Source organism: Watersipora subatra, chromosome 2, assembly GCF_963576615.1.
Source record: "Watersipora subatra chromosome 2, tzWatSuba1.1, whole genome shotgun sequence".
Lineage (NCBI taxonomy): Eukaryota > Metazoa > Bryozoa > Gymnolaemata > Cheilostomatida > Watersiporidae > Watersipora > Watersipora subatra.
In genome coordinates this window covers 35,599,986-35,613,999 of record NC_088709.1, presented here as the reverse complement: position 1 = coordinate 35,613,999, position 14,014 = coordinate 35,599,986, and the positions used below count along the sequence as shown (strand labels likewise).

The following is a 14,014-nucleotide window of genomic DNA, read 5'->3' as shown; positions in this document are numbered from 1 at the left end:
CATTATTAAGCGTAATAAAATCTTTCATTAACGATGTACCAGGCTAATAGCTAGTGGGAAGGCAACTCTCATTACTTCCTTGGTACATTAACAATGTACCAGGCTAATAGCAAGTGGGGCATGCAACTCTCATTACTTCTTATTGTTTGAAAGCTGATTTTTATTACCCTGGCAATGCCGGGTAGCACAGCTAATATATACACTATATATATACAGTGGAAACTCATTTCTCAAACGCTTCAGTTCTTGACCAACTCAGTTTTTGATCGAAAATTTCACTTTTTGATGTAACTGATCTGTTGCATTTTTTGCTGTTTCTTTCCCAATTTTTGTAATTTTTGGTATTGTCTCTTAACCTTTAATGCTTCCAATGTTTTAAGAGCAAAACATATGAAGTGTTTGCTTTTAGTTTTCCTTTTTTCATCATCATGGATGGAAAATATTTTATTAAAATTAAACACTATTCATATCTACCTGTTTATATTTATAGTATGCAGTATACAGTACAGTTTATGGTGTAAAATGTTGAAAAAATGCTTTACCAAAGTTGTTATCTCGACTTGGAATGGATTAAAATTTAGATACTTGTACATTAATTCTAATGGGAAAAATTGTTTCGGATCTCGAACAACTTGGTTTTCGAACAATTTTCTGAAATGGATCATGTTCAAGAACCGAGGTTCCACTGTATATATTATTATAAATATGTATGTATATACATATGTATATACACATACTTACTAGCTATGCCTTCCGGCGTTGCCCAGGTATTAAAAATCAGCTTATAAACAACGAGAAGGGATGAGAGTTGCCTAACACTTGCTATTAGCCTGGCACATTGCCAATGGCAAATGGTATTCAAAATCAACTTATAAACAATGGGAAGTAATGAGAGTTGTCCGCGACTTGCTATTAGCCTGGCACAATGCCGATGGAAAATTCGAGTAAGCACTAGGCTTCTAATGACGGTACACCATGATGTTGCATCGGTGTTGTCTAACTACAGATATTCTAATAATAGCTATAGCTAGAGGAAAACGCATGTTTTGAGAAATATATATACTAGATGTGCTACCCGGCGTTGCCCGGGTAATAAAAAAATCTTTGGACAAAAAATTGATTTGTATTTAAAATATAACAACATTTCCCATTCGAACTTTCAAACTACATATCATGAGAGAAGTGTTTTGTGTAGTTGAAACAAATTAAAAGAAAAATAAAAACAACTAAAGGTTTCAAAACTTTGTCAAACAACTGTAACTTTCAAGCTATTAGCTTGGCACATTGCCAATGGAAAATTCCAGTAAGCTAGTTAATAAGCGCTAGGCTTCTAAAGATGGTAGGCCATGGCCTTGCATCAGCATTGTCCAGCTACGCTATTCTAATAATAGCTATAGCTGGAGGGACACACATACTTTCACATTTATATATAGAAGCAGAAGATATGTATATGTGTGTATATATATATATATTTTTCCTATTCTATATATATATATGTATAGAACGGATTATGTTCGAGAACCGAGGTTCAAACCTATGTATATATATATCATGTCGTGTCACTGTCTCATGTCGTGTCACACCTAGTTGGCTCTATGTCCTCCATTGATCAACCAAGAACAGACTTGGTGCTGCCACGCTAACATTGACTGTAGCTGACTCCCCCCTAGAGAGCTGGCGGCCCGGTCTGTCACTACTCGGAGAACGGAAGAATAATGCCAGCCATGAGCTTTATGACCTCCCGTTATCACGGCTCCGTCTAGTCTCCGACCAGGAGCTCACGACTCCCCACCTAGGAAAAGGCCGACAGGATCATGACGCTGCAGGAAAAACACGTAGCTACCGCTCCTCCCCTTTCCCAGAAACCTGTTAAATTTAGTGTTAAGGTCAGTACATCGCGCCAGACACACTATAGTTGGTTTAAATTTCCAACTCCTTTTTAAAAATTGGAAGTCATCATAATTTAAATAATTTCAAAAGGAAAAAGCAATTAACACCGTAAGAAAAGATGCATATCAGTGAATTTAAATTCCGTTTGAGTTTTGTTGTGGTAGTGTTTCCAAGGATCTATAACAACAGAAGTAAGCAGAGAGTTAACTAAAAAAACATCATAAGATGTTTTTTTAGTTGACTTACTGATACTTTTGTGTTTCTGTAATTGGAAAGACAACTATTTCTATAGGAACTATACTCTTCTCTGTATTTAAATTATTCAAACGAATCGTGGAGATCACATAAATAAGAGTTTGCTTCCCACAGTTAGACAACTACCAGTAGCTCTGCATATTTAATCCAGCACGAGTGACCTTGTCACGGTTAGACAACTACCAGTAGCTCTGCATATTTAACCCAGCACGAGTGACCTTGTCACGGTTAGACAACTACCAGTAGCTCTGCATATTTAACCTAGAACAAGTGAGCTTGCAGTTGTTATATTCTTTTTATGAGACTCATGGACTGTAAAATTAAAATGAATGATATTAAACTTATTGTAAAATAATCCATTTGAATGGCATCCTCTAGGTTAGAATGGTAATTTACAACAGAGTTTAAATGAGTTATTCAAAGTTTTTGGCGACCAACTAATTTCATTTCAATGTATAACCTTAGAAGACAACAGCACAGAATACGTTAACAGATTTGGCTTTACTTAAATGAGGATCAATGCACGTTGTAGTTACCAAACTGTGAAATATTCAGCATACGAAATGCTGGGATGAATCATAATTCTAGTTGCAATTCAATATAGAAAGGAAGGGTATCCAATAAGATAAAGGACTAACATCATAGCAAAAGGAAATCAGTGTATTAGCTACGCATAGATGCATTAATAAATGACACCAGTTTTATAGCTAATGCAATTGAGAAAGGAAGTGCGCTATAAAAATATACAAACAACAATGCACAATTGTTTAAAAACGATAAATAAACGGGGACTTGAGAAAAACGACAAGTATCTGTGGCTATTCAAAATTACCATTTGAAAAGAAATAGTTTAGTAGGGAAAATGCTAAATAGACAAAACAGAGCAAACAGTGAGACAGTTATCTGAAAAGTAGCCAGTTGATGTATCCAAACAGGCCTGTCCAAACACGCCGGTCCAAACACATATGGATTCATTTGGCTCAATTCCTGACAATAAGTCTTTGACAATCAAGCGCTGATTTTGAAATTAGGAAAGATAAAACTATATCTGAAAATGCTAATATTAGCTGAACTAAATCAGTTTTCATGTTCTTATTTCAAAAACAAAAACACAGCCTTGTCTGTTATACAAACAAGATGAAAAATCAGACGAAGGCCCTAAGCGCAGTGAACCTCAGGACGAATCAACGGCCTGTGACTGTCTTATCACTGTCTAACATCCTCCAAGTTTTAGGTGACCAAATTGTTGCTTAAAATGATTCAAATCAAACCACAGAAACTTATTAAGTAAGACTCTGTCTATACGATGTTAGGTTTTAAAACTTGTTGAAGATATATAAAATATTTCATAGAAACATGAACATTGACTGTGAAGACTTGTGGCAGCTCCTACTTTGGGTTCAACAATCCTTAACACCTATACACATACAGCACTACATTTATCTGAGTCCACAGTTTGATTAGAAAAAAAATTAGCTGTTGTCGACTTCGTATCTAATCCTGTCTAAGTAGGTCATCTCGCTGTCGGCCAACTGCTGCTGCATTTCCTTGTACGCACGCTGCTTGGACTCTCGTTCTTCTTTAACCCGCGCTTCCCGTCTTAAGTCAGCCAAAGATCCTTCGATGTCAGAGTCTTCATCGGTCTTCCGAGTTACAGGTCTTTCCGGCTTATCATCTGTCCAGTCTTCCTTACTAAAAAAATAAAACATTCAAGGCATGTGTGAGCGTAACTCAAAGTGTAGCGCAACTAATAAAATTGCACAAAATATACAACTGTTATAAACAAAAGAATTTACACAATGAGAGATCAAGTCAGTAAACTAGCAGCAGCAATAAATTTTACCATACACTACGCTGCTGTCTGCTGCCAAGTCTGCTGCTGTCTAATCGCTGTTGCTATGACAGTCATATCATTAGATCTATATGAGTTTACCATACACTACGCTGCTGTCTAATCGCTGTTGCTATGACAGTCATATCATTAGATCTATATGAGTTTACCATACACTACGCTGCTGTCCAATCGCTGTTGCTATGACAGTCATATCATTAGATCTATATGAGTTTGATATTAGTAGTTGGTTATCAGGATTCAATTTTACAACTCGCCAAATTCTCAGGTAAAAAATGCTTCATGACTAAAACAAGTTGCCTCGATGTGGCTCACAATCGTTTACTTCAAGGAATCTTTAAAATGACAAGTTTAATTATGAACTTGCAAATAATACAAATAGTGAAAATTTCTTACGCCTTGAAACCGCAAACCTTTTATTACCAATGAAATGTAACATTTAGTATTAATAAATCTAATTGGTTTATCAACAAATACTGTCTTAAACTTGTGTTAGTTTATGAACAAATAATGTCATGAACTCTGATCGGGTTAGGAACAAGTGATATAATAATACAGCTTTAGATTGGTCAACTAACCCACTAAGAAGTGACTCGAGACTCGTTCTCTGTTTCAATTCATTGATGCAGGTTCGTAAAAATAGAGCTACATCATCGTGTCCGTTATTCTCAGCCATATCAACAGGAGTACGATTGAAATCATCCTCTTCATCTAAGCGAGATCTATTGGCTACCAGCCATTTGCAAGTCTCCATGTTGCCACTAAAATGTGAAAAAGTCGTACAGCAGTAGACCTACGTGATATTCCTATATTGTACAGGTAGTCTATAATGACTAAGTGATATTCCTATATTATACAGGTAGTCTATAATGACTAAGTGATATTCCTATATTATACAGGTAGTCTATAATGACTAAGTGATATTCCTATATTGTACAGGTAGTTTATAGTGACTAAGTGATATTCCTATATTGTACAAATAGTCTATAATGACTAAGTGATATTCCTATATTATACAGGTAGTCTATAATAACTAAGTGATATTCCTATATTGTACAGGTAGTCTATAATGACTAAGTGATATTCCTATATTGTACAGGTAGTCTATAATGACTAAGTGATATTCCTATATTATACAGGTAGTCTATAATGACTAAGTGATATTCCTATAATGTACAGGTAGTCTATAATGACTAAGTGATATTCCTATAATGTACAGGTAGTCTATAATGACTAAGTGATATTCCTATATTATACAGGTAGTCTATAATGACTAAGTGATATTCCTATATTGTACAGGTAGTCTATAATGACTAAGTGATATTCCTATATTGTACAGGTAGTTTATAGTGACTAAGTGATATTCCTATATTGTACAAATAGTCTATAATGACTAAGTGATATTCCTATATTATACAGGTAGTCTATAATAACTAAGTGATATTCCTATATTGTACAGGTAGTCTATAATGACTAAGTGATATTCCTATATTGTACAGGTAGTCTATAATGACTAAGTGATATTCCTATATTATACAGGTAGTCTATAATGACTAAGTGATATTCCTATATTATACAGGTAGTCTATAATGACTAAGTGATATTCCTATATTATACAGGTAGTCTATAATGACTAAGTGATATTCCTATAATGTACAGGTAGTCTACGCCAAAACATTAACCATAGAGATGTAAATCTTATTTTAATAAAGACAGTATACTTCATAGCTGCCAGATGAATTGGCAGCTTGCAGTCATTTGTTTTGCTGCTAAGAGAAGCTCCCATGGCGACGAGGATCATGAGACAGTTTACATGTCCATGAAGGGCAGCCATATGCACAGGCTCATAGCCTATTTGATCATTGACATCTATGTCTGCCTCGACTGCCACTAGATACTGCACAATCTCCTTGTGGCCCGCTTCAGCGGCTAGGTGCAGCGGTGTGTTTCCACGCGCATCTACATAGCTGTAACAAAAATTCACTTGTATTAAAAATGTGACAGTGTAACACAAAATACAAACATCACAAGGATATTGATTTGTAAACACTAAAACGCACCAGGTAAACATTCAGAAAAAGACTTATATCTACATTGTATATCAAGAAGCTTGATAGATTCACGCGTTCAGAAGAACTTACCAATTTGCACAATACAATTGGGTAGCAAAGTAATACATATTGTACTACTGTACTATTGCTACTCACAACTGTTTGGAATATATTATAGCTACATAAAGATCTTAGCAACAACATTATCAGCCTGTCATTACTCGATTTTAGTATTCGATATTACATAGCTGATATTATTTGGAAAATTCTGATTCTTCAGAGTTGTCTACCCTAATGAAGTAGAACTCGGTTCTATTTATGGTCTGGCAAATGCCACTCAGTGATTCTAGGAAATAAAATGCCAAATCCAGCTTCTACTCCATTGGGATACAGCCTCTTTTTTTCTTATCAGCTCTATTCAGAGTATACCACAACCGAAACATGAGGAACATGCAGGATCGATAAATGTAATGCGGGAAAATGAAAATGGCGGACAGAAAAATAGTGTAGGTATCCAGGGCTGCTACTGCAGGTATTGCTGCTACTGAAGGTATTGCCGATACTGCAGGTATTGCTGCTACTGCAGGTACTGCTGCTACTGTAGGTATCGCTGCTACTGTAGGTACTGCTGCTACTGTAGGTATTGCTGCTACTGTAGGTACTGCTGCTACTACAGGTACTGGTTTACTTTGAGCGCATTCATTAGTTTGTAGCAATTTTCCATGACCAACACAAAAAATGGGCCCGCGCAATGGTCCACAAGGTCAATAGATTATTATAGTATGATGGCCCACTTTTTGAGATCAGCATTGTGATCTATAAGCTCCTTGATCCTGGCAAGATTACCGGACTTCGCTGCCTGATGTATAGTAGGTCCATGTGATATGTCTACCGGTGCTGCTTTCTCTACTTCTTTCTTTCGCTCCTCCTGCTTCTGTCTAGCTCGCTCCGCCCTCTGACCTGCCTACAAAAATAAGGGATTGTTAGAAGATGGATGATATCTAGTAGCGAAGGAAGCTCGACGGCTACTGATCCATGAAATAAGAGGGTTACAAGTAGACAACAACGGTCACTAGGTGGCACTCAGGTGAAAAGGTTGCTAAGAGATTAGATGCAGCACTGATATTAGAAGTTTTCCTTGCGCAATTAAAAGCATTACAGACCAAAATGTAGATTGAAGTTATGATATGAAGTTATGAAGAACTAAACTGTAAAAACAGAAAATAGATAGCATCCCATAGATATAACAAAAAGGTTAGGGCTGACGGTGACCTCGATGAATTCCTGGTTGCGGGGTCATCAACATACATATGATAGAGAATTGTAGCAATGATTAATAGCAACATACATTACTTAAAAAAAAGAAATTTTCTCTGACAATATCTTAACTGAAAAACAACCAACAGTAATTGTATTCATACAAAAATTTATTACTATCTCGGTAAGACAGCTGTCAATACCACGGTAAGACTGCTTTCAATACCACGGTAAGACCGCTGTCAATACCTCGGTAAGACCGCTGTCAATACCCCGGTAAGACAGCTGTCAATACCCCGGTAAGACAGTTGTCAATACCCAGGTGTCCTGGTAAGACAGCTGTCAATATCCTGGTAAAACAGCTGTCAATACCCCAGTAAGACAGCTGTCAATATATGCAGTCTACAGATAAATGTAAATACATTGTCTTTAGATCTAACCATTCTACACCGCAATGCCTTAATATTTCTCCTTTATATTATGAACCAAATGCTAAGCACGGTTTTGACAGATACCATTAAAATATCATCACATAATTCAATTTATTCTTAATAGCGGCTCTTCCGCTCTGAGATTTACCAGAACCAAACAGACTGCTCATTTTATGCAAAATCAAAAAACAATGAAAAGCTTTGCATAAGTACTCAAGATCATAGATACTCAGAATCATATATACTCAAGATCATAGATACTCAGAATCATAGATACTCAGAATCATAGATACTCAAGATCATAGATACTCAAGATCATAGATACTCAGAATCATAGATACTCAGAATCATAGATACTCAGAATCATAGATACTCAGAATTATAGATACTCAGAATCATAGATACTCATAATCATAGATACTCGGATCATAGTTACTCGGGATCATAAATACTCGGGATCATAAATACTCGGAATCATAGATACTCGGGATCATAGATACTCGGAATCATAGATACTCGGGATCATAGATACTCGGGATCATAGATACTCGGGATCATAGGTACTCAGCATCACAGTTACTTAAGATCATAGATACTCAGGATCATAGTTACACAGGATCATAGATACTCGGGATCATAGATACTCAGGATCATAAATCAAAAGAGAAGCTAAAATGCGATGCTAAATGAACATGTGGATGACTTTTAACATAGGAGATAAAAAAAGGGCAATTCTTAGTCATTCGGATGAGCTCAAAACTCATCACCGGCAAATTCTAATCTAGCGGATAACAACCTTGAAGGCCTCCATCCTATCCTGCTTCTGTTGCTCCTCCATTGTACTCTGAGACAGCACAGATGCCTCATCAAACCTTGCCGTTAAATCCTCGCTGTCGCTCACTGTAAATCCGGTATGCTTGCTCTGTAAAGACATATTCTCCGTGTGCAGAGTAATGTCAGACTCAAAATCCTCACGTATGTGTGGGTCTCGCCGATGTTGTTCCTATAAACACCCATAGACAGACCCCTTAAAAAACAATGAAGTCTTTCATAACCAAAAAAAGAACGAAAGAGCAATCTACATACATGTATATCAAACAGGCCAGTGTTGGATATAACAGGACCATCAGTAACATTGTAACAACCAATAACAACTGGCCAGTGTTGGGAATAACAAGAACATCAGTAACATTGTAACAATCAAAAACAACTGGCCAGTGTTGGGTATAGCAGGAACATCAGTCACATTGTAACAACCAAAAACAACTGGCCAGTGTTGGGTATAACAGGAACATCAGTAACATTGTAACAACCAAAAACAACTGGCCAGTGTTGGGTATAGCAGGAACATCAGTCACATTGTAACAACCAATAACAACTGGCCAGTGTTGGGAATAACAAGAACACCAGTAACATTGTAACAATCAAAAACAACTGGCCAGTGTTGGGTATAGCAGGAGCATCAGTAACATTGTAGCAACCAATAACAACTGGCCAGTGTTGGGTATAATGGGAACATCAGTAACATTGTAAAATTGACTCGTATTAAACATATAACAACATTTTTCATTCTAACTTTCAAACTACATATCATGAGAAAAGTTTTGTGTAATTGAAATAAATTAAGAGAGAAAATAAAAACAACTTTAAAGGTTTTTAAACTTTGTCAAACCACTTTTAAACTTCATAAGGCAAATATTTTGTGCAGGTTAAATAAATTGAAAAAATAAAACGACTATAAAAAGGTTTAGATGTAAATGTGAAATAATTAGCAAGTAATAGCTAAATTAAGTCGGTTTTCTTATGATTATAATGAAAGATGACTCAGTAATGATACAATTGATACGAACTGAGAAAACAGAATAAGATTCCTGAACATGTAGAATTAATAATAACAATTCTTGCATAAAAGTGTGTGTGTATAAAAAAGGTTCCACCAGAAGCTATCCATCAAAACTTTGAATACGCCGATACGGAGACAATATAATTGTCCATTCGAGAAGAATTGGCCTTGACCCCAAATATAGTAATCAAACCTTATGAAAAATATTTCTTAACAGGGGCATCGTAACATGTTGCCGCATCGGTAAAATAATCAGCGTGCGCTATAGTTGGAATGACAGATCCACATACATACTTTGAGAAATATATATATAGATATACAATGTGGTTTATATAGTATACACGTGTATATAGTATACAGACGGTTCCCTACTTACGAACATTCGAGTTACGAACAACGGTACATACGAACGCATGTACGTTGTTCGTAACTCGATTAACTTTCGAATTATTTGTTTGAACTTTGTTTGAACTTTACATACGTATTGTAAAGAGATTTGCCGGCCTTTACTTCGCAAGATCTCTACTAATAAATAAAGATAAGAAAGTGCCTGTAGTTTCATTCAGCTTTTAATTAGCGAAGGAAATTTCCCCAGCCGAGGAGCATACGGCTATCTGCTCTGCTCAACTAATAAATGAGCGCACTCATTTATATACCTACAATAATATCAACCGTTCCGGCTAACGGCAAACGGTAAGAACACCGGCTAACAAGGTGAATGAATAGGACCGCTAGCGCGTTGGTATGACAACGATCTAAGTGACGATAAGTGATAGTGTTATGACGGTATATCAGATATAACAATAGCATAACGAGTGAAACAACGATATAATAAACGGACAACACACAAAAAATAAGACAACAATGATAAGTGATAGCATAACGATTAAAACAACAATATAATAGAAAAGACAAGACATACAATAAATAAGAAATGCAGTGTCATGGCCCGGCGTCCACCAAAGTATTATTTCCATTTTATTAAATATTTTTTCAGTACAAACCAATACAGGTTAATTATACAAGCCTTAATCATACTTATGTAAACCTTCAATATACTTATATAGGCCTTAAACATAAATTATAATTCAAAATATAGCACTGAAGCAACTTACGAACAAATTCACCTTACGAACAATCGTTTGGAACGTAACTCGTTCGTAGGTTGGGAACCGTCTGTACTAGGTGAATGCCAGGCATTGTTTGGGTAATAAAAAAGTCTTTGGACAGAAAATTTATTTTTATTTAACATATACAACATTTACCATTCTAACTTTTAAACTTCATATCATGAAAAAAGTGTTTTTTGTGCAGTTCAAATAAATTAAGAAAAAAAAACAACTGTAAAGGTTTTGAAAGTTTTTCAAACAATTGTAACTTTCAAATTTGATATGATGAAAGAGGTTTTTGTTGAAATAAATTAGGAGGAAAAAAACAACTGCAAATGTGTTTTAAATGTAAATGTGAAATCATCAGCAAGTAATGACTAAATATAGTCCGTTTTGCAATGATTACAATGAAAAATTATTTGGTATACAATTATACGCTTTTAGTTCGTTTTAGTGTTGGCATCCTAAGGCAAAAAGTTATATTCACATCTTTCAACAGAAGCATGCATAGTCATGGCATTGACGAATATAGTTGAGTGTGAAACAGTATGAAACAGTGCGAAGCAGTGTGAAACAGTGTGAAGCAGTGTGAAACAGTGTGAAGCAGTGTGAAGCAGTGTGAAACAGTGTGAAGCAGTGTGAAGCAGTGGGAAGCAGTGTGAAGCAGTGTGAAGCAGTGTGAAACAGTGTGAAGCAGTGTGAAGCAGTGTGAAACAGTGTGAAGCAGTGTGAAGCAGTGTGAAACAGTGTGAAACAGTGTGAAGCAGTGTGAAGCAGTGTGAAACAGTGTGAAGCAGTGTGAAACAGCGTGAAACAGTGTGAAACAACTGTTAGTAATAGATACCTAAGTAATGCTCCCTTTATACATCTCCTTTTAAATGCGTGAAAAAACACATGCAAAAGGTCATAGGAAAAGGTCATAGGATAAGAGCAGGAAATGAAAGTGCATTAGCTTAAAAACCAAAGCTCTCTGATATTTATCAACTGAATATTGTGGAGCAGTTAATGTGAGCGTACATTTACTGTTTACATCTGGAAATTAACACAGCCAGATCAAACACAAAGGTGAAGAGCCGCCTAGAAAAAACTTAAAATTACACCCATAATAATTCAAAGAAAAAAAAGCGAGTAGTCTATAATTGATCAAGGGTATTTTGCATTATTAAAATGAACAAACAAAATGAAAACTGGATAATAGAAATTAGTTGATTTACAAACCCTTGTTTCATAGCTTGTGATAAATGGTTCCTGCTTGCCACGTTTAATCTCACTCTCTTTGGATTCCACAGAGCCAGTCTCACTCGGGGGCCCGATAGAACCATGAGGCTTCGTAGCTTCGCTGGCTGCGGTATTCGTACGATTTCTTAAATGCGATGTTGAGATCTCAGAGTTAGAAGTTTCAGTCTCTTTTGCTACAAGTTCACACGTTAAACGATTGCAACGCGAATGCTTCAGGTGAAATATGTTAGAATATGTTTGAACGTAATTAAATCAATAGCAATTAGATGGGAGAAACATACTCCAGCTTGCAAAATAATCTTTACCATTCAAAAACTTGAAAAGAGTTGAGCTAGACAAAATTAACTGCACACATGTTGTAAATATTAACACAACAGAGCAGTTCTTCCAAGAGAGAAATGTTATTGCATGCAGGATACACCTGCACAAACTGCCAATAATAATAGGATGCAAACAAACTGTATGAATCTGTATAGAATCTGATGCAAAGTGAAAACAAAAGTTAATTATTATTTCATGTATTGCTCAAGAGCCGACCATTATCATAGCATTGTACATGTGACAAGAACCGACCATTATCATAGCATTGTACATGTGACAAGAACCGACCATTATCATAGCATTGTACATGTGACAAGAACAGACTATTATCATAGCATTGTACACGTGACGAAAATGAAATCAGCTTATTATTAAAATGTCCTTTACTTGGTTGGACTCTGATAAACCTCATGGTGACCTCACCTATTTAATTCTTTGATAATCTCAAAATAATTTGATTATCAAAGCTAGAGGAATGAGGGACTGTTCATCATGTATACAGAGTTGACTATAGATATAACCAAGTATACATAGTTGACTATAGATATAACCATGTATACAAAGTTGACTATAGATATAACCAAGTATACAGAGTTGACTATAGATATAACCAAGTATACAGAGTTGACTATAGATATAACCATGTATACAGAGTTGACTATAGATATAACCATCTATACAAAGTTGACTATAGATATAACCATGTATACAGAGTTGACTATAGATATAACCATCTATACAAAGTTGACTATAGATATAACCATGTATACAGAGTTGACTATAGATATAACCAAGTATACCGAGTTGACTATAGATATAACCAAGTATACAGAGTTGACTATAGATATAACCATGTATACAGAGTTGACTATAGATATAACCAAGTATACAGAGTTGACTATAGATATAACCATGTATACAGAGTTGACTATAGATATAACCATCTATACAAAGTTGACTATAGATATAACCATGTATACAGAGTTGACTATAGATATAACCATGTATACAAAGTTGACTATAGATATAACCATGTATACAGAGTTGACTATAGATATAACCATGTATACAGAGTTGACTAGAGATATAACCATGAATACAAAGTTGACTATAGATATAACCATGTATACAGAGTTGACTATAGATATAACCATGTATACAAAGTTGACTATAGATTTAACCATGCATACAGAGTTGACTATAGATGTAACCATGTATACAGAGTTGACTATAGATATAACCAAGTATACAGAGTTGACTATAGATATAACCAAGTATACAGAGTTGACTATAGATATAACCATGTATACAGAGTTGACTATAGATATAACCATCTATACAAAGTTGACTATAGATATAACCATGTATACAGAGTTGACTATAGATATAACCATCTATACAAAGTTGACTATAGATATAACCATGTATACAGAGTTGACTATAGATATAACCAAGTATACAGAGTTGACTATAGATATAACAATGTATACAGAGTTGACTATAGATATAACCATCTATACAAAGTTGACTATAGATATAACCATGTATACAGAGTTGACTATAGATATAACCATGTATACAAAGTTGACTATAGATGTAACCATGTATACAGAGTTGACTAGAGATATAACCAAGTATACAGAGTTGACTATAGATATAACCATGTATACAGAGTTGACTAGAGATATAACCATGAATACAAAGTTGACTATAGATATAACCAAGTATACAGAGTTGACTATAGATATAACCATGTATACAGAGTT

The 14,014-nt window shown here is 35.3% G+C and overlaps 1 protein-coding gene across 2 annotated transcripts in view; it reads right to left on the bottom strand.

Moving 5' to 3' along the window:
• Positions 1-2,787: 2,787 nt before the first annotated feature.
• Positions 2,788-14,014, bottom strand: part of LOC137386997 (uncharacterized) — a 72,801-nt gene continuing 61,574 nt past the window's right edge. Inside the window, exons 17-22 of one of the 2 annotated variants that reach the window (XM_068073268.1) lie at positions 11,907-12,100; positions 8,533-8,739; positions 6,843-7,012; positions 5,719-5,964; positions 4,554-4,758; positions 2,788-3,833 (exon numbers count right to left, since the gene is read on the bottom strand). In XM_068073268.1, coding sequence (XP_067929369.1) covers positions 3,618-3,833; positions 4,554-4,758; positions 5,719-5,964; positions 6,843-7,012; positions 8,533-8,739; positions 11,907-12,100 — 1,238 coding nt within the window. In that variant the 3' untranslated portion in view covers positions 2,788-3,617. Of the gene's footprint in view, positions 3,838-4,553; positions 4,759-5,718; positions 5,965-6,842; positions 7,013-8,532; positions 8,740-11,906; positions 12,101-14,014 lie in introns of both variants that reach the window. The other variant, XM_068073269.1, reaches the window with a different exon arrangement.